Below are 27,930 nucleotides of genomic sequence, written 5' to 3'. Positions count from 1 at the left end.
CTACTTAAAATTAAGCTATTATAAGAGATCAGATAAAAAGTTATAACAAAAAAGCTAAATCTAATTTTTTTATTACTCAAAGGTCTACTCACAATGCCAAGCGTTCCAGAACCAATGCTACATTTTCACATTCAGAGGTAAGATAAGGTCGGGCTTTAACGTAACTTTGGATAGCCACTGTGTATACCTCCAATAAAGGTAAGGGATCTTCTGAAGTTTTCCATTTCTCTGCATATTCAAGGAGTGTCTGTTTTGGAAGGAAAAAATAAAAAGTATTCGATGTAAATCCAAATACACATTGGACTAATCAATGCTTTTTCTTTCCTGCATGAGAAAATTTTTAAATAACATTTTTTATTTATAAAACAAAAATTAGTTTATACTGATTAGAATAGCCAAAGTTATAAAGCCATTCCCCAACAATAGCATCATTTTATGAAGGCTGGTTTTAAATAGTGTAAGCGTTATCTCCTTTCTACCTGCGTCAAAATGCCACCTTTCACTCAAAATTTCTACAATTTAAGCTATTTTAATTAGAAGACACCTGAGGAGTAATGCTGGGTCAGACGTGCAGTGAAGAATTTCAAAGAGTATTTGTTTCTATTTTTTGTATAAGGAACATAAAATTCAACACATAATAAATGGAATCACATATGGTCAGAAAAGACACATAATTTTTCACTTAATAAAAATATCATAGTGCATAACATATTACTGACTTTTATGACAACTTTTATCATTTAAAAAACATCTAAAGACCTCCAACATATGTAATCAATATTAAAGACTGATTATAAGGTCAAGTGATTTTTGTAATAAAGTGCTAATTTATTAAAGACACTCCTCATTCTTTGATGAAGTACATATTTCAAATTCACCTTATCAGGACTACTAAAAAGAAAAAAAAAATGCAGTTCATCTTACAGAATAAAGAGACGGAAGAAACTGGCTCCATTAGTTAAAGACCCACATGTTCAGACTTTGTAACTACTAAAATCATGAGTTACTAAAAACTAAAAGGTTCTACAATTATGCTCAATGAAGTAGGACTCTTAATTAAATGTTTTTATAATATAAAAGACTGTCACAATTGACCCTCTTCACATTTCAATGTTTAAGACTCATTTCATCCCATGTGAAATTCAGATGTCATTTTCTAGAAAAAAGGGTATCTTGAAAGAAAAGTCCATGAGGACTTATATACTCTGGTATACAGAAGCAGCTTTAAAAAATAGTGTATAGGTAGGTAGGAAGGAAGGGAAGAGGAAATGAATTATATTTTACTGCCAAACACTCAAATTAAAACGCTGCCTTGTTCTCTACTAACCTCTAACCAGCAGAATGAATAAGCGATCACAGAGAATAAGAAAGGAAGAACGAACAGAAAAGGTAATCTGGTCAATTAAAGGGCAAAATAACTTACTTTCTGAGTAATCATATACTCATAGACGCTCACCCCCCTCCAAGTTGGACAGAAGTGCAGGTAACCTGAGGATCCAGCATTTGTAACTGGCATCTGAAGTTAGGGTCATCCTGTGGGACTGAGCCCTTTAACCTGTGTAGTCTGACACCAAACTCCAACTAGTGACAGAATTTGGACTGAATTGTAGGACATCTATTTGGTGCTGGAGTGCTGGAGAAATGGTATTGGAAAAGATTTGGTGTCAGTAGTAAAAGAGAAGTAAAAATTAAAAAAACTCTCAACAGGACTTAGAAAATCTAAACATAACTTACCAAATTAATGGAAAAATAATACATTCTGGGATTCTTTTGTGATTATCCCTCTATTTCTAGAAACAAACCTGAATATGATGTTCTGTGCCTATAAAAAGTTACATGGGCAAATGTTGGCATGGCTGGTTTTAATATTTTCCTTGGGCACTTTATATGGTGATGTAACAGAATTAGCATCAACTATGCATACAATTCTTACTTTAGCTCTCATCCATCTTTCTACACAAAGTTATTAAGTAATATTTTCCCTTTCTGGAAAAACAAGTCTAGCTTTCTAGGAAACATCATGCCTGGCAAGTGCTCCCAATCTAACATGGATAAAATCGAACACTTAGGTTTTCCCAGTTAGTCCTCTTATCAATTCCCATAATACGGAGTGAGGCAAAAGCAGGTCTACAGCTGTATGGAGATACAATAATTAATAAGTAATAATGCAAAAATAAATTTTTGCATATTCACAATTGTAAACGTACTTCTGCCCCACCCTGTAGTTTAAATTTGCTGGGAAAGAAAATATATCAAATTGATTTCCCAACAGCTCTAAAATTATAAGCTTCTTCCATTTATTTCCCAAACCTCAGGAAAACTAAAAAAATCATATATAGCAACATATATCTACATTTTGCCCAAGCCCTACATTTTTTGATACATCTAGCTCTGCAAAGGATACTCAAACACTCTGCTTTATGTAATTGAGTTCTACTGTCCTCAGATGAGAGTTTTTAAACTTAATTCTAATATGTAATCAAAGATGAATTCTTTTGAGTATAAGAGTCTGAACTGATGAGAAAAATAACTGACAAATCACAGAGGTTAGAACCAGAACGCATCTTTCACTTTATTTATAGATGAATAAAGAGAAAGCAGTTTCTGGTGCAAAGGAGACCATTTAGGTGGTTATGGAATAGCCTGGAAATAATATAACTAGGGAGAGGGTAGAAGAAAAGGATGACAACAGAGTATGAGAGATGGTAACAAAAAGAAAACTGATGACATTCTAGTAAAAAGTTGTGTTAAAAAACCAAATATCTGTATAAAGCTATGAGCTGATATTCATAGCCATTAAGTATACTGATAGCAGAGCTTCCCTAGTTTCTCAAGACACTAAGATCAGTAAAACCATTATGAAACGGGAAGTATCTCCAACATGACTGGTTAATAAATTATGGTTTTGTCAATTAAAAGTTACTTATTTGTACCTACTACCTTAATCTATATAAGAGCTTTCAGGTGGGAATCCCACAATAATCAGACTCATTCGTTTCACAGAATTATAAAGATCATTTAATTCAGTTTTATAGAGGAATAGTAAAAGGATTCAGTGACCTGCACAATATTAATATAATTGGTAATCAGCAAAACCAGGCAGCCTCTCTCTCTGTGAAACGTTCTGTCCATGACAAACAAATACTAACTGTGTTAATGTAACAGAACTATTCGAGATAAACCTGTGGAATTACTTTATAATTACAAAGTGCCTTTACCTAGATTACTTCAATTGTTCCTAATTCATGACGTTTTGCCAGCCACAACAGAAATAGCTTGATTTCTTTATTTGTTAAGATTATTTTAATTAAAGTAAGAAACTCAACCCAAAGTAGCACAAACAATAAGAAAAGTTTACCACATAACAGGAAATTAAGAGGAAAGGCCAGTTCCAGGACTGGTTAGTCAGTAGCTCAACCATGTCTTTAAGAACTCACTTATGTCTTCACTCTGGATGCCCCCACCCAACACCCAGGTCTCAAGAGAGTGAAACAGGGCTTCTTATCCAGACTCAGGAATAACCAGAAAAAAAGATGAAACAATCTCTTCATGTGCATCTTTTAAAAACAAGGAAACCTTCCCCAGAAACCCCCAACCCAAGTCCCATCAGGTCTCAATGGACAGAACTGCATTATATACCTATGTCAAAAGTCACACAACCATAATAGAACCCCATGGCTGATTTTTAAACCAATCAGATCCCATTCTCCAAAATTAAAGATAGGGCCTGCTTCTCTGAAGCACAAAGCCATGTAGAGGAAGGAAAGTGTGTGAATAAAATCAGGGTTTTATTAGGAAAGTGGGGAAGGGGCCAAAGTCTCACGCTTTGTCTCACCAATGTTGGGATTGATTATCGGGGGTTTGAGGCAGGGGAGAACAAGGGGGAAAACTGGGACAACTGTAATAGAACAATAAAAAAAATAAAAGAATGAATAAGTGAATGTGTGTACATGTATGTTTATATTTATATACACATATAAAAATAAAAGTCATTCTGATTTGGTTTGGAGGATGGTAGAGAGAATAAGAGATAGAGAAAGAAACCCAAGTCTTCCTACAAGGCACCACACTGCTTCCATTAATGAGTAAACTATAAACTAACTATGGTTAAGAAAATTTTAAATTGTGTTATATGGAGAATGACTGATGGAACAAAGGATGCTTTTTCTGAATAAGAAGTAACATTCACTGAATGTTTCCTATATATTAGGCACAGTTCTGAGGGTTTTACATGTATTACCTATTAGTAATTAGGTAAATTATAGTAATATGCTCCTTTTAAAAATGGACAAACTGAGGCATAAAGAGGTTCAACAAGCCCCAAGATCACAGAGCTAGTGAAGAGGCAGAGGGATGATTCAAACCCTACTAGTCTGACTTCCTTACTGCTATGCTCTACATTTCTGGGCAAACAGAAATTTGATTCAAAGACAAAATCATAAATCTGAACACGTGTCACATAAGAGTTAGTCTTACTCTGTGTTGTCTCACTGGACAAACTAGAACCTCTAGGTTCAAGTTTGAAGAAGATACATTTCTACTTCCCATGAGGCAGAAACATAAAACAGTTAAAAGTTAACCAAAAACAGAACAGGTTAGCCTCCTGGGAGGCCCTAGCACTGAAGTCGCTCAAGCAGGAGCAAGATGACTCTGAGTTCAGGAAGCTGTAGGAGTCATATTTGGGAGACACATTCCATCATACCAGAAGAAACTACACTAGTGTTTAATATGTGCGTAAGGGATAAGGAGCTCATACAGGTTTTGACTGATGTACATATTGCTTAAAAATAATTTTAATTAGTTTTCTAATATTAAAAATAATTTTTACATTAAAACTTAGATTTCTGTTTTTTCTTAAGTTTTTTGGAAAATCAGACAATCCATATTCTAGCATGGCAACAAATGGCTAGAGCTGAGTGATCAGCTAAGCTCCCTGACTGAGACTAGGCATGGGCTCTCTGGTTGCTAAAAGCCTTATCTAGCTGCCTTCCTCTTTAAGGTATCTACTGGACCCCTACAAGGTAACTGTGGTGATAGCCCTTATTCTACAGTGAGTATTACAGGCAAGTCTGAGATAGGAAAAAAAAAAATACAAACAATCGAAAGGTTAAAGGTTCATGCTCTAACAAGATTTCTAACACAGTGTTTCTCAACCTCTTCGTTATGATCCGCTCCTAAAGAGCCTTATGACTTTTTCCTAACTGTCTCCCATCCCTAGTAAAATTTAATACTACAGATATACTGTAGTATATGTTTATGGGCCACAAACTATTGTGATTTCTTAGATTTTTTTTCTCCCCAAGAGCCAATTTTTGCCCCTTTGGGAAAGAAAACGCACTTTTTAGCATTTGGTTCTTAGGTTGATTTCTCATTGTCTAAATCACTAAAACATATATATTCTAGGGCAAAAGACAATATAGATCAACATCCAGCAGCTTCCTTTAATTCCTCTAAGGATTATTAGGAGAGAAAACAGAAGCGGAATAAAACCACAGGGTGTAAAATTTAATGAACATAAGGATTAATTACATTATTGTCCTATGTAAAGATAAAAATAGTGGAGTGCTGAATATGTTTACACTGTTATGCTCTTGTTTTAGTTTCAACTTATATCTAGGATTCTCTAGAAGTTCCGGTTTCATGACTCTATTCTCTTAAAAATTACTGAGAATCCCAAAGAGTTTTCTTCTATGTGGATTACAACCATTGATATGAACCATATCAGAAATGAAAACTAAGATTTTCAAATGATTTATGAATGGAATTAAAAACAATATGTTAATATAGTTACATGTTACTATAAAGTATTTGTAATAAAAATAAGTATTTCAAAAAAATTAGAAGAGTGACATTGTTTTACATTTTTCAGATCTTTTCAATGTTTTATTCAATAGAAAAGAGCAGGAGTCATATCTATTTCTGCATTTAATCTTTTACTATATCACACGTTGTGTAATCTCTGAAACACTCATTGTACATGGGTTAAAGAAGGCAAATATTTTATAGTTTTGATCTTTCAGACTCCCAGACTTTTGGTGAATATGTAATACTCTTCAAAATTTCAAAGTTATTAAAATTTATTTTAAGGTTCTTGTGGAAAAATTAAGACACATACATTTTGTATCCCACTCTCTCCAAGCTTCATTAAAACATACATTTTTTTAATGGCATAAACTAGATTAATAAAATAGTAATGTAGGAAAAAGGAACATAATTTTAAACATTGGAAAGTATATGAAGATTGGTACTCTAAGTAGGCTTTACGTGAATACACTAAGTCTGCAGAAATCACCAAAGGGCTCAAAAATTGTGAGCACTGAGTGTCTCTGGAAATGAGGTAAAGATGAGAATAAGAATGACGATTGGGTGAAAGTCTATTTAAGCAGTTAGTTAGCCTCCCTAATATCCTCAATCCTCTCTACAACTTGGTGACCTAAGATAGCTAATACTCCTCTCTATCCCCAGCAGAAGTTTATTCTGAAGTTAAAAAAAAAAGTGTCTATACACAATTGAGGGAAGGTATCTTACCTTTAACAAGGCATTACGTGAGCTTTACATACTGACTGTATAGAGACAACTTTCTTCTCAAGTCCTTTCCCCAAATCATGGCCAGAACCTCCAGAGACCCTAGCTGAGTCCATCTCCGGGAACTCAGGAGTAGATTCAAAGACTCTGACACCAGGACTTTCCCAGGAAATAATCAGCTAAGTCCCCTTATTGTGAAGACATGGGCTTGGACCTCTCAGTTTTTAGTAAGTATATCTTTAAATGTGGAAGGCTAAGGACTGCTAGATGTCTGTGGAAAGCATCTAACAGGTGAGAGATCAAAACAAACAGGGAAAGGAATGGAGAGGAGAAAGGAAACAGGGAACAGGAAAAAGGATAGGAAAGGAAAAGAGAAAAGAGAAAAGTTGGAGTGAGCAAACACTACGAAGGGAGAAGACAAAAATTCAAAGTAACTGCCATTAATAGCCTCAGAGGTGACAGAACAAATTAGCCCAACTAACAAAACACCATGTCATAGGAATATTGCTAGAAAAAAGATTTAAACTAAAAATATAACAACAGACATAAAAACCTCAAGTTAAAGAGTTGGAATATAAACTAAAGAAGTTTCCCCAGAAAATAAAGTATATGAGATAGGAGAGAAAAAATTAAAAAATTTAGAGAATAGTGTTAGAGGTCCCATAATTAACAGGAATTGCAGTAAGTCTGAACAGAGAAGGGGATGGGAGAAATCAAAGAACTAATTCAAATTAATTTCCTAGAACCTAAGGACATAAATTTTAAGATTAAAGACCCATCGAGTGTCCAGCACAATTACTGAAAGTAGACCTATATACCAGAGCATCTTTTCATAAAATTTCAGAGCTCCAGTACAAAGATGACCAAGATACACTTGTGGGAAGTGGAGAAGAGCAAACTGCTTAAGAGCAACACTAGAGGTCAAAGGAACATGAAATAATGCATTGAAAACTGAGGAGAAATTATTTCCATCCAACTACCACATAAGTATTAAAACAAACATTCTCAAAAGTTTCACCCTTTAGGCACTTTTTTTTTTTTTTTTTTGCTGCTATTGAAGGGAAAATTTCACCATTATGAGGGGGTACACCAGGAAAGGAATGAAAATGCTATCTAGGAAAAAGGAATCTAACACAAGAGAGAGATGATAAAAAAAAGATTTCCGCTGAAGAGACATGTGTACTGAGCTTGAAGAATAACTATGGCATTATCAGATTGCTCCAGGAGAAATTTCTTCAAGATGAACTTAAAAGACTACCTAATGTGCCTGAAGAAATTTAATCAACTGAGAGAGTTTGGATTGAATTGGTGATACATTTAAAAACTCAGCTAAGGATAGAATATAAATTACGTCTACAGAAATCAGTACTCAACAATTAGAGAATGCACATTCTTTACCAACACAAATAAAACACTTAACAAAAACTGAGCACAAACTAGGCCACATAGACAGTTCATAAGAAATAACAGAGTTAACATTAGGCATTTCACATTTTTTGAACACAATATAATAAAGTTAGAAACAACTGACAAAAACACACCCCTATAAAGAAAGCTACAATCTTAACAAAATTTTTAAAGTACTTCCAAATCAAGGGTGGAAAAAATCATAATAGAAATCAATACTTAGATTTGAACTACAGTGAAAACACAACACATTAATTGATAGTATTCTATTAGAGCAGTTAAGAGGGAAATTTGTAGATGCAAATGTTTATATTCTGCTAGGCTTAAAACACAACACACACATACACATACACACACACACACATTTCTTCCAACACAGTACTAGCAAAACATGAAATTTCACTTGCTTATGTAAGACTTTTTCAGTGAGAAACACTAGGTAAAAGCAGAAAACTGTATCCAGCTGAACTACGTAGAAATATGCAGAATATACACAACTCAAACATGTACCAGCTACCTCAGTTCACCAGATGCGTTATGAGCCACAACCATCCACATATATTGTTACAACTTTCTGTCCAACTTCAGAGAACTCTCTTTTACCATCTCACAGTAACTCAGAAGCTGCATTTTTTCTGACAACCACTTCCACAAACTTCATCTCTTTCAAGGTAAAATATGTTTATTTTAGTACAGGTATCCCCCGTATAACACGGCTTTGCTCTAACATGATATGGCTGTAGAAGATATCCAAGGACTGCTGGCAGAAGAAGAAACTGATGAAGCAATTTTGGTGGAAATGACATCTGGAACATGCCAAGATAACTTAGGGGACGATAGCACTGATGAAAACGAAGAAGTTAAAACAGTTTAAAAAGTGTAAAGAAAGGCCTAGACTTAGCCAAAAAGTTAAAAGTCATATTTCTCAAATGAAGATCTTTGCACTGAAAGGAGCACAAAGTTTAAGAGAGAATTACAAAAGGGCTTAGCACCATATAATGATATTTATAAAGATCTCTCAGCTATAATATTTATAAAGATCTCTCAGCTATGATATTTATAAAGTTCTCTCAGCTATGATATTAATAAAGATCTCTCAGCTAAAAGCAAGCAATCTAAAATAACAGATTTTTTTGCAAAAAGTAGAGCACACAAATCAAGATAATGCTGAAGAAAGTTCAGAGGATGAGGATATCTTGTCAAAAAGAACGCATTTGGTTAATGAAGCTTAGTAGTGATGACGAAGAGAACATTACTTAATTCATATTAATATGTAGTACTTTTGATGAAAACTGCTTTAATAAAGATGTTTCTCTTAATTATAAAAATATAATAGTATATTTTTTCAGTTTTTGGAACTTAACCCCCCTTTTTGTACTAGTTCTTTGTTTCGTATAACACGGGTTCGCATAACACGGCATTTGTTAGGAACCTAACAACTATGTTATATGAGAGTTATTTGTATTTACATATACTGTACCTTAACCACTAAATAGGCCAAAACTGGACTAGTGTTTTTAGAAGGTTCTGTGTGTATTGATGTATGTGAATGATGAAGTTTTTGAGTGTTGTGTCTCTACCCCCATCTTTTCCATAAGCCCTGTGATTTTTATTGTGCAATTTTGCACAGCAGGATGATTGCTAGGAATATATGTTGCAACAAAGCAAAACCAGCTGCATTAGGAAAAAATGAAGCATCGTAGGGAATATATATTATTAAGACTAATAAAAAATGTATACATATTATAATTAGATAATATTATTGTGTCAATATTAAATTTCCTGAGTGTGATGATTATGTCTTTGGCCTGAGGAAATAAATGCAAAGGGGCAATGCCATGAACCTGATAACTCTTAAAAGGATTCAGAAAAAACACAGAAAAGAATTAAAGCATGAGACAAGGCAAATATAACAAAATGTTTACTGGTCACTACTGTGAAAGGTAATGGGTATTCATTGTACTAGTGTTATAACTTTTCTGTAATAAACAGTTTGGAAAAGCAAAATTTTGGTGATGGTAAGTCTAATAGATTAAAAGCTTCATTCTTCCATTTATCCAAGTCTTTTCACATGACTGTGGAGTCCTTACAATGGTAGAGAATATTTTCCTATCCCATGTGACTTGTTATGACAAAAAGAATGGGGCAGAAGTGAGGGTAGGCCAGCTATGTAAGCATCTTGATCCCTCTTATCAAAATGAGAAGATATATCCAGATTAGCCTGCTGTCTCAGGAGAATGAGAAGTAGATGTCATTCCTGTGGCTCTAGGAAAGGTCAACCTCAAACTTTTGCCTGACTTCAGTCAAGACCAACAAGTGCCTAGCCAACTGTCCCCTGTCCTCAGATAAGTGAGAAATACACACTTACTTTACTTGTCACTAGGTTTTTTTGTGGTTATTTTGCAGAATTCTATAAGAACTGAGTTAAGTAGCAAATTCAAGTTAGACAAAGGAACAGAATGAACTAGAAAAAGTACAAAAATTTTTAAACAGTGAATGTAAAAAATGTTTTAAATAGAAAATAAAGGTACAACAGAGAAAAATCAACAAAATCAAACATAAAAGTCATTATACAGGCTTTTAAAAAGCCATTGGCAAAATTAACCAAGAATGAAAGAGAAGGCACAAATGAGTATTTGCAATGATAAAGGGACCACAACTATATATCAACTATATGGATATTTAAATCATAAGATATTATACTAAATAACCCTGTTCTTTATTTGAAATAGCACTAATCTTCTTGCTTTTACTATTTACTAGTTCATAATCTGAATGTAATGGTTAGTTTTAGAAAAAATTACAAAAACTATTTCAAGAAATAGAAGATGAAAAAAATCTTTTACCTGCTAAAGAAACTGAATCCAATTTTTAAAAAGTCACCTGACGGTTTTTACAGAAGAATCCAGCCAACAGTCCTGTAGGAAACAGATCATCTCTTCATTGCAGAGCTTTTAAAAAGCTAAGCACTATCACAAAGAATACAGGCAGATGTACAGAACTGAGAGTCAAATGGCTAGGATGGTAAGAAAAGCCGGGAACATCTACATATTTGCGGAACCCAAATTTGCATTTGTCATCAGGGTCAGAAGTATCGATGGTGTGAGCCCAAAGGTCCAAAAGGTGCTGCAGTTTCTTCATCATCACCAGATTTTCAATGGCACCTTTGTCAAACTCAACAAGATTCAATTAACGTGCTGAGGACTGTGGAACCATATATTGCATGGGGGTACCCAACCTGAAGTCAGTAAATGAACTGATCTATAAGGGTAGTTATGGCAAAATGAACAAAATGAACTGCCCTGACAGATAAGGCATTGACTGCCCAATCTCTTGGTGAATATGGCATCATCTGCATGGAGGATCTGATTCATGAGATCTATTCTGTTGGAAAACACTTCAAAGGAGCAAACAACTTTGTAAACCCCTTCAAATTATCTTTTCCATGAGGTAGAATGAAGAAAAAGACCATCCATTTTGTAGGAAGTGGAGATGCTGGTAACAAAGACCAGATCAATAGGCTTATTAGACGGATGAACTAAGGTATTTACCATGGTTATTTTTGTAATCTGCTCAGTTAATAAAAAGTGACTGCTTTAAAATTGAAAAATATAAAATAAAATAGAGCTGGAGCTGCCATCCCAGAGGAACTGCCTTGCATGCCTTATGCCTCAAACCTTTGGAATGTTAAAGCATAATAAAATAACTTCGGACTGGGCCTAAAGCAACACTGTGTCCCAAAGAACTGTTTGCAAGGATAACCAGAAAGCAAGTATGACCAGCAGACTGAAAACTAAAAACATTGTTTAAAATTGGCATCAATGCCCTGGCCTGGTGGCTCAGTTGGTTGAGTATCATCCTGTACATAACAGGGTTTCAGGTTCCATCCCCAGTCAGGGCACATACAAGAAGCAACCAATCAATGCCCCTGGCCCTCCATCTCTCTCCCACCCTCTCTAAAAATCAATAAGCATGTCCTCACATGAGAATTAAAAAAAATTGGCATGACTATGTCAGTTTATAGCACCAGTAGAAATGCCTTCCTTCTACTGACATAACTGTTCCCCTATGCTTCCTCATAAAACGACTTGCCTTTGTCTCCAAATAAGAATACTATTTGGGTTTCTGCCTGAATCAGTCAGTGCTTCCAAAACAGCTATTCTTTTTTATCTCAAATGTTTGTTGCCTCTCAGTCTGGACTTTTATTTCTAAATTAAAAATTCTAAAATCCACACAAAAGGTCAAACCAATTCTGAAGAGCCAGGTGGGAGTATTTGCACTAATCAGATAAAAACACTTCTAAACAGACAGAAATTAAGAGAAAGTAGTATTAGTATAGGCATAGGTGAGAAGAGATTTAGAGAGAGCTCTAAAACTGAACAAGATATACATGAGAGTTCGGTATACAATGGGGGGGCCACACAAACAAAAGAAATGGAATTATCTTCTGGAGGGCGGGCCCCTTGTAGTACAGGCTACCCCCGCTAAGTGAGTGTGAGTGTATTCTAGGAACCCATCTGTATCAGTGCACCAGCCGGTGTTTGTTATGAGAGGACGCCTTTGGCTTCACTAGTTTTTTTTTTTTTTTTTTTGAAGACTCAACAAGTTTACCCATTTTATGATGGATGATTTACAAGCATATCTCCCCACACTGTGCTGGGTGATTTACAAGCATATCTCCTCACACTGTGCTGAGTTTTCAGTTTTTGACCGAAAGTGGCACAATGCCCATGCCCTACCCTCCCTATACAACCAATCTCGCCCGGAGCACCTTTATTTTGTTTCCCCAGATGAAAAAAGTCCTCAAAAGGAAGCTTTTAGCTGATGTGGAAGAAGTGAAACAAAGAACAGCAGAAGCACTAACTAAAAGGCATCAAAACTGATGAGATCAAACACTGTTTTGAGAAGTGGAAAAAACGTCTTCAGAGGTATATTGCATCAAATGGATAGTACTTTGAAGATGACTGAAGTTTAAACACGCAAGAATAAATACACAATTTTTATAAATAAATTTCACTTTTGGGGGTGCCCCCTTGTATATTAACACATGTGTCATTAGAAATGCTTGAGGGAAGTACAGACTATTCCATAAATAATGCTGAAACAACCAGCTATATAGGTAAGAAAAAACTACAGCTATTCCCAGCATTCAATAAAATTATATCTCATATGGATTAAATGCATAAATGTGAAAAGCAGTACTTTAAAACTTTAAGTAGAAAACATAGGATAAGAAAATCTCAAGAGACAATGAAGGATTTCTTAACCAAGATACAAAACAGTTAACAATAAAGGAAGACAATGACAACCACAGCTACATTAGAATTTAAAACTTCTATTCATCAAGTCCCCACAAAAAAACAAAAAACAAGTGAAAAGCTACAAACTGGGAAGAAATATTTGCCACCATTCCCAAAGAATACATTTTAACATATTCAGAATATGAAAATAACTTACAAGAAAGAAAGAAAGAAAGAAAAAGAAAGAAAGAAAACTCCATAAACAATCCAATAGAAATGGGCCAAGGATAGCAACAATTAGCTAAATGGCTAATCCAGTGAAGGGGAACAGAATATGGGAAAAATGTCACTTTGGCATATGAATTATTTTGAGCTGAAGGCAATCCCGACCCAGAAGACTCAAGAAAATCTTTAACCCCTTCCTAATTACTTAGAAGAATTCAGACAGGGGACCTGGCTCAGAGAGCTATTACCAGGGGTAACATTTAATCTCAATGACCTATCTGTATGGCAGTACAAAAATGTAATTACCATACATCTGTTCTTATTTCCCTATGAAGTATCCTCCTCTCCTTGGAAGCCCCAGGCCCCTATCTCATTCCTAAGCTCAGGATGCATACTGGCCAACCTCAATTGTCCTACTTACCCTTGGATTTCATCTTTTTATATACATAATTAAATGTTTTTCCTGTTAATCTGTCTTATGTCAATTTAGTTATTAGACCAGTCAAAAGAACCTAAAAGAGTAAAAAATTTTTCTCCCCAGCACCAATGTAGAGATAAAATTCTGTGATCAACTAAAGTCACAGGTTGACTTGAAGTGTGACATCAAAGAACCGATGTTCATATACATCACCTCCAACTCTCAAGTCTGCCTCAGCACCTCAGGTTTGATTATGTCCATCATCAGATTTTCTTATGGGGGTGCTGTTTTTATATCATCTTTCTCCTAAACAGTGAGAATTCAGAAGACTTTTACTTGTGATGAAATTCAGAATTATTTTAAACTTTTACTTCACTGTTCTGGTCCAGATCCTTATTTCCCTACGCTTTAGTGTACTGTCCTTGCAAACGGCCCACAGCTGTAGTTATTTCAATAGGACTTGAACATTTTCAAAGAAAGTCAATTATGAATTTGATAAAATTCACACTCCCATCCATTCATTCTAAAGGGTGAAGTAATCATTCAGAATGTAAACTTCTGATGGCCTTAAAACCTATATAATCTCCAATACGGATGCTCTAAACACCCACTCTCACCCTGGCTGGTGTGGCTCAATTGGTTGGGAGTCGTCCTGCAAACTGAAAGGTCATGGGTTCAAGTCCCTGTCAGGGCACATGCCTGGGTTGTGGGTTTGGTCCCTAGTCAGGCTGCATGAAAGAGGCAACCAATCAATGTTTCTCTCTCACATCAATGTTTCTCTTCCTTTCTTTCTTCCTCCCTCCCTTCCCCTATCCCTGGAATCAAAGAAAAAAAATTAAAACACCTACTTTCCAGAGTTTCTCAGACTCCAAGGCCTATTTTCTTTGCAGCATTTTGGTGGCATGAATATCAATCATGACCCCAATGTTTCCTATTTCCAACCCTAACATGGTGTGGTTCATTAATTTCTCTAGTTCTTGTAGAGTATACCCTTAGCTATAAGCAAAGCAGGGTTTTCAAAAGGAACCAAATTTGTCGCTTGCATAGAGGATCTCAAACTTGGACTAATATGAACATGTTTGACACCAACCTGTTCATAATGCCTGCAAGTGACTCTCATTTCCTACTATGATGTAATGCAAGTAGAAATTAAAAAATAAAATAAAAATAAAAAAACGTCCTGTGCTTAACCTAGAGAGGGAATGTTTCTGGATTCCATCCATTAAATTAATTTTCACACTGCTAACAACTATTTCTCTATATAGGACACTCTAAAAATGACAATTCTGACTTCAGTTTAATCTTCACAATATTTCTAACTTTGTACTTAAAATTCCAAAAATCATGACGGCATGGCTAATTGACCTGTACCATTATATCATGGCTCCAACAGTCAAGTAATCACAGTATAGGTAAATACATGGCTCAACAGAGGGATGATTTCATTCCATCATAAAATTAAACACCATATGGCAGATCCAAAATCCAAGAGGGGAAACCCTCTACCCAGAATGTAACCCTAATATCTCCAGGGACCTATAAGCCCAGTGAGTACATGTACATTAATCATATTCAAAGAAGCAGAAGACAAACTGCAACAAATAATAACATGAGTTTCAATCTCAACTTGCTAGGGCTCAGCCAGAAAGGGTACCATAGTGTACTGGCTATGTCTATCATAAGCCAATTGCCACATAAGACAACAGATAAAAGACCCCATGTATACTGTTGGAGGGAATGTCCACTGGTACAGACATTATGGAAAACACGATGGAGGTTCCTCAAAAAATTAAAATGCATATACCATATGACCCAGGAATCCCATTTCTGAATATGTATTAGAAGGAAACAAAATCAATACCTCAAAGAAATATTTGTACTACCATGTTCACCACAGCATTATTCACTATACCAAGATATGGAGACAATCTACTTGTCCACTGATGAATGAATAAGGAAAATATGGCATATATGTAAAACAGGATATTATTCAGTAACAAAAAAAGCAAATCCTGCTACTTGATACAATATGGATGAACCTGGAGGATACTAAGTGAAATAAGCCAGACAAAGAAAGTCAAATACAAAAACTGTATGATCGCACTCATATTATGTAATCTTAAAGAAAAAAGTCAAACTCACAGAAACAAAGTAGAATGGTGGTTGCCAAAAAGTACAAATGTTCAGTTATAAGAGTAATAGGTTCTGGGGATCTAATGTACAGCATATGTGACTAGACATAATATTGTATTGTATATTTCAAATTTACTGGAAGAGTAAATTTTAAGTGTCCTCAACACATACACACAATGCATGCAATAGAATGAGAACTATGTGAGGTAATGGATGTAATTAATTTCACTATAATCACTGTATAATGTTTGTGAAATAATTATCTGGTACTCTATATACTATTTTATTTATCAATTTTACCTCAATAAAGCTGGAAAAAAGTGTTTCTCAAAAAAAAAAAAAGATTTAAAAAATGAACAGGAAAGATGCAGTTTGGGAGAAAATGTATGCAAATGATGTATATGATAAAGGACTTGTATCCCGAATACACAAAGAACGATCACAACTCCATAGTAAGAGGACAAATAATCCTTCCCCCAAATTAGCGAAAGTTTTAAAAGGACACTTCTCCAAATATAACAAATGGCTAAAAAACACATGGAAAGATGGTAAGTATCATTAGTCAAATGCAAATTAAACCCCAAGAAACCAATACACATCCACTAGAAAGGTTGTAATTTTAAAAGACAATAATAAGTTTTGGTGAGGATGTAGAAAAATAGAACCCTTATGAATTGCTAGGAGGAATTTATAATGATACATATAGCCACTTTGGAAAAATAATCTGTCAGTTTCTTAAAAAGTTAAAACATAAATTCACTACCGAAATCAGCAGTGAACTCTGAGCAATGCACCCAAAACAAATTTAAACATGTTGACAAAAAGATGAACATGAGCCCTGGCTGCTGTGGCTCAGAGGATTGAGCGTAAGTCTGCAAACCAAGTGTCGCTGGTTTGATTCCCAGTCAGGGCACATGACTAGGTTGCATGTCAGGTCCCCAGTTGGGGGCGCAAGTGAGAGGCAACCACACAGTGATGTTTCTCTCCCTCTCTTTCTCCTTTCCCCTCTCTCTAAAAACAAACAAACAAACAAACAAACAAACAAACAAAGATGAACATGAACAGATCAAATGGTATGAGTGGATAAATAAAAGGTAATATATCCATACAGTTGAATATTATTCAACAATAAAAAGAAATACTGCACAGCTTCTAGTACACTTATTGAGAACATTCATATGCTTTGCTGTATGTTTATGGATGCAACCCAAAGCCCCCTGAAGGTACTGTGCTATAACATACAGTGTATGTACCATATTACTTTTCTAAAAGCTATAAAATTCTGAATTCTGAATCACACTGGCTTGAATGGTTTCAGATAAGGACTATGGAATTTATAGAGAATTAATAACCTTACCAAGCTCATCTAACACATTTAAGTATTTTATATCTTACAGTAACCTTTATTAACCAAAATCAATTTCACAACTACAAATATGTGGTTGTTTCAATATTTTAAAAATGACTTAACATGAAGCACACAGTTAATGTGTACTATGGAGTAGTAATCTGGATCTTTTATGATTTAAACTTTAAGCAAATTAGTGTTATTTAAGACTTAGATCCCTGGTTGTCTGAACTTTCTACTGATTTAACTCATAAAATTTCTGGACTCAATCTGAAACTAAATGAAAAAGAAACTATCAATCAATACACTATATTAAAAATTGCTTAAAACATTAAGGTTGAGAATCACTTTTTAAAATTTATTGATATTTGGGTGTGGGAGAGAAACACTGATTTGTTGTTCCACTTATTCATGCATTCATTCGTTGATTCTTATAAGTACCTGACCTAGGATCGAACCCACAACTTTGGTGTACTGGGACCACACTCTTACCCAACTGAGCTCTCTGGCGAGGGCCAGATCTTTTTATTTCCCCAGAAAACATTAACTTCAACTCAGAAGAAGCTGATATAAAGGATGCAAAAATACTCCTAAAATAGAAATTATCTGAAAACCACTTCAACTGTAGCACCCTCATAACACAGAATCAGAATTGTCAAAAAGAAACTTCTAAAAAGCTTCTCCATCACCAAGCATATGACTATGAAAAAGAAATACCAAACCGCCCCAGTGGTGAGGAACATAAAAATAAAGATTAAAAGCAGCAAGGAGACACCATTTAACTTTTCAAAATGGAAAAAAATATAAAACTTGAAAAACCACCAGTGTTGTAGAATGTTTACCAGTAGTCTTCTGGAGGTCAATATAGCAATACAAACATTTTACCATGGGCATACTGTTGAATCAAAAATTCCAGTTCCCCAAAACAATGCTAACCAAAAACTACCACATTCATGCAAAGATATTGAGAAAGAGTATTTTGACACTTTCTGTAATTCAAACTACTGAAAACAATCTAGATATCACTAACAGAAAATTGTTTAATAAATTGTGGTATGTCCATACTATAAAATGTTTTTTTAAAAATACAGTTTTGAATTTATTGATATGGCATGATGACCAGGATATATTATCAGCTGAAAAAAAAAAATACAGTACAGAAGTTTATGGATTACATAATCCCACTATTCAATGACCATATAAATGAATTACATTTATGTGAATGTCTACAAAGAAACTCCATTTTGTAACCAGTTATCTCTGGAGTGAAGAGTGGAACGGGATGGAGAGGGTAACAACTTTGAATTGCTTTAATTTTTAAATAAAAAATGTTACTTTTATAACAAAAAAAGTAAAAACTGGAAAGAGACTTTTAATACTATGTACTGGAGATGTAAGAAAAACTATTCACACAATGTTTTAACTATTTGACTTAAAGGATACTTCTACTATCTAGAAAACTGTTAAATTTACTTTAAAAAGATGGTAATGACTGAATTACATTTCAATGGATATATTACCACCACCCCACCCCAATCATCCCAACCAATGTCTCAAACTCTCCAGGCTGATTATACACTAGAGTTCAATTTCTGGAAATGAGTTTTCTATCACCAAAGAAGTAAAGCAACCATCTGATTCAAATGTGTTTATTAGCTATTTAAATATTTCTTTAAAGAAATTTTTCTGCAGTCTTCTTTAAGAAAACATGTCCACTGGCCTAAGAACTCTATTGTTTGGTATATTTCCCTGTAGCAAGCAGGGACATTTTTCACTGCTTCAAGAACTTCAGAGACTTCCGGCTAAGATGGAGGCCTAGAGAAACACGCTGCATCTCCCTCCACAACTAACAAGAAATACAACTACCTCAAAACTAGAGACAGCCAGAAGTTCCAGAAAATCGAGCTGCATGGAAGTCCAAGAACAAAGATATAAAGAAATACTCATCCAGACAGGTCGGAGGGGCGGAGCTAGGGCAGAGAGGACGTGGCATGGTAGCAGCAGCAGGGGCAGGCCATTGGAAAGTGCAGTCACACATCTTAAAAAGCAGTGAAGGACACCTGGGGAGCGCTCCCAGCACCAGACCAGAAAGCACAGCTCATGGTTCCAGTGCCAGCGTAAACAAAGCCTCATTGCTTCTGCTGTGCAAACCCATGGAGTTTGGAGAGGAGGAAGAAACTGCCAGTCTCTCAGTTGAGTCCACTTGTTTAAAAGGCCCTCACGGTCCTAGAACATTGGCAGACCCATGCAATCTGGGAATGACAGCCGGGGTAACAGCTAGAGAAGCACCAGTCACATTCAGAAGTGGGAGAAGTGCCTAGAAAAGGGGCAAGTGCTGAGCAAGCAAAATTGTTCCCTTTCAGACCGCCTCAGCCAAAACACGGCACCACAATGTGGTGAAACAGGTTACCCTGTACTGATGAATACCTAAGGGTCCACCCCTTACAACATAACAGGTGCGACAGCTCTACCTAAAACACAGAGGCAAACACAGGAGGCTGTCAAGTTGAGGAGACAGAGAAGTATGGCCCAAAAGAAGGAACAGGTCAAGGCTCTAGAGAGAGAACTAAGCGAAGAGGAGATAGCCAACCTAACAGATGCTGAGTTCAAAACACTGGTGATAAAGATACTCACAGGCTTGACACACATGCTTAAGTATGGCAAGGCTAAGGGAAGAAGTGAAAGCTATGATAAATGAAGGAAAATTCACACAAAACCAATGGAAAAGGGAAGGAAACCAGGGTTCAAATCAATGATTTGGAACATAAGGGAGAAAAGAACAGTTAACCAGTACAGAACGAGGAAACAAGAATTGAAAAACATGAGGAGAGGCTTAGGAACCTCTGGGGCAACTTTAAATGTGAGAACATCCAAATCACAGGGGTGCCAGAGGAGAAGAGAAAGAGTAAGAAATTGAAAGCTTATGTGAAAAAATAATGAAGGAAAACTTCCCTAATTTGGCGAAGGAAATAGACATACAGGTCCAGGAAGCATAGAGTCCCAAACAAGCTAGACCCAAAGAGAACCACACCAAGACACATAACTAAAATGCCAAAGGTTAAAGATAAAGAGAGACTCTTAAAAGCAGCAACAGAAAAGCAGAGAGTTACCTACAAAGGAATTCCCATAAGACTGTCAGCTGATTTTTCAAAAGAAACTGCCAGAAAGAAGGGACTGGCAAGAAGTATTCAAAGTAATGAAAAGCAAAGACCTACAACCAATATCACTCTATCCAGCAAAACTACCATTTAGAATGGAAGGGCAGATAAAGTGCTTCCAGACAAGGTAAAGCTAAAAGAGCTCATTATCACCAAGTCATTATAATATGAAATGTTAAAGGGACTTATTTAAGGAAAAGACATTAAAATGACAACAAACTCACAACTATCCAACAACTGAGTCTAAAAAAATAAAAACATAATCCAATGAAGCAAGTCAGAATAGGATAATTTGGAGGGTTATCAACTGGGTGGGGGGCGGGGGTAAGGGGGAAATGGTGCAGGGTATCAAGAAGCATAATTGATTGGTACAAAATAGACAGGGCGTAGTTAAGAATAAATAGGAAAGGGTGAAGCCAAAGAACTTATATGCACGATCCATGGACATGAACTAAGAGGGGTGGGATTGCTGCTGGAGGGAAGGGGGGTATTGGGCAGAGGGGAGCAAAGGGAAAAAAAATTGGCACTACTGTAACAACATAATCAATAAAATATACTAAAAAGAAAAGAACTTCAAAATCTTCTAAGATCTATCTAGACAATGTTCACTTTCAAGATAATTTTTTGCAACGTCTCTGAAAGTACTTGAATCTTTATTACGCTAAGAGTAGGGCATAACCATAACACAGGGGAACAATTTTTAACATAATTCCTGTAGACTGCAATTTTTCAGCTATTTTAGACTTAAATAGGCATGCTGATTTCAAAACTGCAGTTAGTTTTCTTCTATCATGTCAAGTTTTTTCTGTACAGCTTATCTTAATGTGACCACTCTAGTGTGGATTGAGCCTGGATTGAGGGAAGTACTAGTGCTCTCCTACTGGCTGAGAGCAAACCTCCCTCAACTGCGGAGTGGTGGGGTCGACCTTGGAGACCAGCAATAGGTCCACACTTGTCTAGGCTACTCATTAACACTTGAGACAGTGTGGTGAGAGGTTGTGTGCGGCTCTATATAGTGAATCGTATTCCAAAGTGTAGTCCGAGTTCTCGTCTGTATACAAGGAGTTAGCAGAGTTTATTTTTTTATTTACATATGTACTTAATTTCCTTCAGATCATGTCTGCCTCTGTATTTCTCATCGTAAGGGCCTAAACAACCCTGATTCATTGTTATATCTGCGGCAGTTTCACCATTCCCAGTCAAAGGACAAACATCAGCACATTTGTCAGGCAAGCCTATTTTGCATATTTTAAAATAAAACTTGGTGATCAAGATAAGTCTTGGGCCCCTCACAAGGTGTGCAAGCAGTCTGTCAAGAGTTTACAGATGTGGACGAAGGGAACACGTGATAAACTGCCATTTGGTATACCTATGGTTCGGTGAGATTTCAGAGATAATTCTCAAGTGACTGCTACTTTTGTATAGTGAAAACAGCAGGATATAAATGTAAAATAAGAGTATCCTAGTCTACCATCAGCTATACGCCCAGTGCCTCATTCAGCTGAAATCCAGTGCCACTTTTCATTTAACTACCCTCTTCTGAAAAACAAGAGTATGGTGAAGAACTAAGTGACAGCAATGATGAAGATTTTGAAATTGAAGATGACTCAGTTCATAAATGATTTGATCAGCATGAGTTGAATGATTTGGCACAAGATTTGGGACTATCCAAAAAGGCTTCAGAACTCCTAGCATCAAGACTGCATGAGAAAAACTTCTTTGAAAAAGGAGTGAAGGCATCCTACTTTCGATCAAGAGAAAGTGCATTTCTGCAGTACTTTGAAGTGACGGTGGCTTTGTGTATTGCCATAACATACATGGTTTAATGGAGGAATTGGGAATTCCAATCTAGAACGCAACTGAATGGCAACTGTTCATCAATAACTCAAAGCAGATCTTGAAGTGTGTCCTCTTCCACAATGGCAATTTATTTGGTGCAGTCCCAATTGGGTATTCAGTATGTTTTCATGAAGAATATGAAGACATAAAGAGCCACTGATCTGTTGCAATATGGCAAGAACAACTGGATCATCTGTGTTGACCTTCAAATGGTCTGCTTCGTTCTCGGTCAGCACTGCGGATACACCAAGTATCCCTATTTTCTGTGTATGTGGGACAGCAGAGTTCGTGAGAAGAATTGGGTGGAGTTGAATTGGCCTCTAAGATCTGACCTCAAACGTGGTGATCCAAACATTCTTCATGAGCCACTTGTCGACAGAAAGAGCATCTTATTCCCACTTCTGCACATAAAACTGGGTCTCATAAAGCAATTTGTTAAAGCTTTGCCAACTGAAGGAGACTGTTTTAAGTATCTCATTTTGGCATTCCCTAGCCTGTCATTTGAAAAGATAAAATACCTTAATATGTGTGTTTGGTAGCAGAACTTTACTACTTGTACACAATTTGACTTACAGTAACAATATATGGCCTTTATATGAATAAAATAACTCTAAATAAACAGTATATTTGGGTAATTTTTTTATTTTCCTTTTTATGTACATTTTGTATGATTTTTGGGACAAAGGGAGGGTATCCTGTACCTTAAAAAGTTGACATGATAGAACTTTTCACCCCAAAGCAGCAAAATAAATATTCTTTTCAAATGCACATGGGACATTTTCAAAGACAGACCACATCACAGGACACAAAACAAGCCTCAACAAATTCAAGAAAATTGAAATTATATCAAGCATCTTTTCAGACCACAATGCCTTGAAACTAGAAATCAACCTCAAAGAAAAAAATCAGACATCCAAACTCATGGAGAATGAATACCATGATATTAAATAATGAGTGGGTTAACAATGACATCAAGGAAGAAATCAAAAGTTTCTGGAAACTAATGATAATGAACACACAACAGCCCAAAACTTTCTATGGGACACAGCAAAAGCAGTCCTGAGAGGAAAGTTCATAGCAATACAAGCCTACCTGAAAAGAATAGAAGAATCTCAAATAAAAAATCTAACCCTAAAGCTACAAGAACTAGAACAACAACAAAAACAAAGCCCAGAGCAAGTAGAAGGAAGGAAATCATCAAGATCAGAGCAGAATTCAGTGACATAAGAGACTAAACAAACAATTCAAAAGATCAACAAAACAGGAGCTGGTTCTTTGAAGATAAACAAAATGGACAAGCCTTTAACCAGGCTCATCAAGAAAAAAAGAGAGGACACAGATAAACAAAATCAAAACGAAAGAGGAGAAATCACAACTGATACCACAGAAATACAAAGGATTGTAAGAAATTACTACAAACAACTGTATGACAAAACATTTGACTACCTAGATGAAATGGACAAATTTCTAGAAACATATAATCTTCCAAAACTGAATCAAGAAATAGAAAGCCTGAACAGACCAATAACAAAGAATGAAATTGAAACAGTAATCAAAAATGTCCTGGCACACAAAAGCCCTGTACCGGATGGCTTCATGGGTGAATTTTACAAAACATTTAGGGAATAACTAACTCCTATCCTTCTCAAACTATTCCAAAAAACCCAAGAAGAGAGGAAAATCCCAAACTCTTTCTGTGCAGCCAGTATTACCCTAATTCCAAAACCAGGTCAAGACACAACAAAGAAGGAAAACTATAGGCCAATATCACTGATGAACATAGATGCTAAAATTCTCAACAAAATATTGGCAAACAAAATCTAGCAACACATTAAAAAGATCATACACCACGATCAAGTCAACAGAAAGTGTCATCTTCCATCATGATAATGCTCTTTCTCACACAGCTCAACTCACCAAAAATTTCTTAAAGAGTTTGGTTGGGAAATATTGCTTCACCCTCCATATTCTCCTGACCTTGCTCCTTCTGATTATCACTTGTTTCAGGGACTACAGAACCATTCTGATGGTCTTAGGTTGACATCAAGAGAAGAGGCTGAAAGTAAGTTTGATTTATATTTTGCTTCAAAACCGAAAGAATTTTACAAGTGTGGCATTTATAAACTAGTTGACAGATGGAAAGAGGTTCTAGAAAGCAAAGGAGGTTATGTTAACAAATAAATATTTTCATAATCATGGGCTTTTTCTTTTTTAAAATAGACCTTGAAATCGGACATTATTTTTGCACCAACCTTATATAAAGAACCAAATCTCACTCCAGGGGAGTTGTTTTTCACATACTGTTTCTGGCACACTACAGACTGCTCAAAATATTCAGAAATAAATTTCCCAGACATGTTTTATTTGGCTCACAATACGGTGTTTTGTGCCCCCACCTCTCCCACCCCTCCGCTGCGCCCTGACATTTTGAATTAAGTTGCCAATATTTCAAAATTGGGACGTTACACATAAAAATCTGGGTTTCTAGTTTTTCCTTGGAAAATGAGAAGATCTAGCAAACTGCACCAGTTAAATTCCATCCCACAAAGCAGTAATAAGCACACAGGTAGCAGCTGGGTGAATCAGGGTGGGAGCTAGTTCTTCACTGCTCTTTTCCTATCCAAGTCATTTTGTTACTTTACACTCCTGGGATTTATAGGCATTTAATGTTGTCACAGCTTGCCTAGGCAAACAAGTAGTGAAAGCAGTTTTTAATCCAGGAGAAACAAACTACATTAAGTTATCAGTAAATATCAAAGATTTATCCACAGAATAGGTTCATCCAATAACCCTTCAGCTCATGACCTGGCTGCAAATGTCTATTTTTTCAGTACTAAGTGGTCAGGCCTTGAAATCCAGAGATTTAGTCAAGTGCGATATTGGACAAGATGATTTAAACAGTTCACAGATATTTATAATGACTGACCTGGAACCACAATTAACAGCACCTTTTTTGTATTTATGACAGAGAAGAATGACAACTTGTTATATTTTTGTAAGTAATTCCCCCTCCCCAAATTTTTTGGATTATTTCTTATTAGGATTAGAAATTCAACACAATGTCACTTAATTTTTTTAAAGTAATTTATTCACTCACCTAATAACTGAAAAGACCTTAGTGAAGATGGAACTGGAATCATGAATTTACAAAACTACACATAACAAAGGCTCCAGCCTTACCCCACTCTACACCCTGTGAACACTTGGCTGCAAGTGTAATGAGAGTAGCTTGGAGAAAGTTTTGAGTTCCAGTTTTCAGAGAAACCATGAGTTCAGGAGTACAGGAACAACTCTTTAAAAAGACCGGACTCAGACAGAAGCAAGACGATGGCTTGTCTTTTTGGTGACCCTTCTATTCCAAATTGTCCTTCTTCAAATTACTTAGATTTTCCCATTTTTATTATCAACTTGAAATCTTATCTACTTATGAAACATTCACACATTATCATAAATTAGTCGATATTCTCCTATACTTATGGAATAGGAAGTTTGAGTGAGGATGCAAAGTGGGGCTCACAAAAATATGGAAACAGTGGCTACTTGGGAAAAGAAGGCAGGGGAAGAAAGAGGGAATAAAAGTGAAGTGATAAGTAATGCCCCCCCCCCCAACTGTTATCTCTAAATTGGACAGTAAGCTGGCCTAATACTGAGAAAAATGGTAGAAACAAACCCCTTCTTTCCTGCATGGCACCCTGTTCCTTGAATAATAAATAACATTAAAGCATACACTGTGAATGAAAAAACGACCTCTGTGATTAGCCTTGGAATTTTACTTCCATTAAGAACATAGAAAAGTATGCTTTAAGTTCTAAAAGAATACAAATAGAACACCAACAGAATAAAAATTTTTACTGTGTTAAACTGCCATACTGTGTCAACTAAAGGGGCCTTAAAAGCAAAATAGTTACTTTTTAGTAAGATACAATATATACAATATAGTTGAATGTCACTTTACCTTTTCTTGCATCCACCAACCTGCGATAAAAAATGTATCTGACAGCAAAATACATTATATTTTTCTCCATTTTTACAGTTGCATAGAATTGTTTTCCTTTAACAATTCAATTCATCTCACTGTAATTAGTCTACTCAAGTACACCACGCCCTTATCAAATGTCACATGTCAAAGACTTGAATAAGTACCATTTTTACCACTTCAAGGGAAAAAAAATTTCCTATTTGTTACTTGACTGAAAAGCTTTTTTCCCTGTGTATAACTATAACCTAAGTTAAAAAATACAATTGGTTCCTCTACAGAAGACATCATTTGATTAAAAAAATTTATTTTAAATATCGGGTTAGCCAAAAAGTTTATTTTTTCCGTAAGATGGCTCTAGTAGTGCTTAGTCATCTTTAACTTCATTTGAAACAATTTTGTTAAAGACTGTATTGTGACAGTTGTCATATCAGCATGCATTTTTAAAGAATTTATCAAAATTGGTGAATTTTTGTGCAGCTATTTAATATTGAAGATGGAAGAGATGCAACATTTTCAGTGTATTGTGCTTTATTATTCCAAGAAAGGTAAAAACGCAACTGAAACGCAAAAGAAAAGATTTGTGCAGTGCATGGAAAAGGTGCTATGACTGATCGAATGTGTCAAAAGTGGTTTGCAAAGCTTCTTGGTACTGCTGACATTTTGGTCATATAATTCTTTGCTGTGGGTTAAGGGTCTTATGCATTGCAAAATGTTTAGCAGCACCCTTGGCCTCTACCCCCTAGAAGCCATAGTGGGAGATAGCCAACATACTCAAAATATCCAGATCTATAAAGTTATTGGTGAAAATAAAAAATGTCTTTATTTTATGGAAAAAACTAAATGGACTTTTTGGCCAACACAATACTAACTGGATAAATATTCCAGTGGGAAGACTGTCATCTACAGAGTCAGGGCGATCAGTATTATCTTCAACAATATCTCTATCCAAAGTTGCCAGAAGTAATGAAGCTCGGTGGGACCAGGAGGTAGGATACCACTCAAATAACATTCTGGTGCTATCAAATCAATAATCTGATCATTAATTTACTTTTAGTTTTTCTTCCTTCAATTCCTGGAAACATTATCTTCATCCACTTTAAATAGCTTTCAGAAAAAGCTAGAACAAGGGTGCACAAACGCCCAAGAAGTCAGAAATCCATTAATAAATGAACTGAGAAAAATTCCTGGGAATGAGGTAGTATTAGAACAACCGTATACTGAATATAAATGACTGCAGGTATGTGGTTAATATTATTAAACATATGAAGGGAATCTTAAAATTAAGAAAGCTAGTGATTTTATTTTATTTTATTTTTGGAATTATAGAGAATTTTTACTTTTTCTTTGTATACGTGTGTGTGTGTGTGTGTGTGTGTGTGTCTCTCTCTCTCTCTCCCCCTCTCTCTGTCTCTCCCTCTGCAACTATCAGGCCCAAATATTTTTATAGCTGCTGTCCAAACTCAAAAAATCTGTACTTGCTAACTAAGACATTATTGTATATTACATAGGCTGAATTGTATAAGAAAAAACTTATCTCCTATCTAACTAAAACCAAAACTGTTACAAATTAAAATAGAAATAAACACAATTATTGTTGAAGAAGTCATATCAAAGATATCAAGGAGACTTTCAAAACTGAAGACTGAATACTTTTAACA

At 35.6% G+C, this 27,930-nt stretch overlaps 1 protein-coding gene and 1 pseudogene across 2 annotated transcripts in view; one reads left to right on the top strand and one right to left on the bottom strand.

Annotated features, from left to right (window-relative positions):
- ZNF292 (zinc finger protein 292) overlaps positions 1-27,930 on the bottom strand; it is an 84,467-nt gene that overhangs the window by 39,570 nt on the left and 16,967 nt on the right. The window contains exons 2-3 of one of the 2 annotated variants that reach the window (XM_090279645.1): positions 1,424-1,633; positions 93-247 (exon numbers count right to left, since the gene is read on the bottom strand). In XM_090279645.1, coding sequence (XP_090135771.1) covers positions 93-247; positions 1,424-1,516 — 248 coding nt within the window. In that variant the 5' untranslated portion in view covers positions 1,517-1,633. The remainder of the gene's footprint in view (positions 1-92; positions 248-1,423; positions 1,634-27,930) is intronic. The other variant, XM_090279643.1, reaches the window with a different exon arrangement.
- Positions 10,891-11,474, top strand: LOC150007430 (large ribosomal subunit protein uL30 pseudogene; annotated as a pseudogene).

The sequence above is a fragment of the Furipterus horrens genome, unplaced genomic scaffold (genome assembly GCF_987537825.1).
Source record: "Furipterus horrens unplaced genomic scaffold, mFurHor1.1.pri manual_scaffold_6, whole genome shotgun sequence".
NCBI lineage: Eukaryota > Metazoa > Chordata > Mammalia > Chiroptera > Furipteridae > Furipterus > Furipterus horrens.
This window is presented reverse-complemented; position numbering and strand designations above follow the sequence as displayed.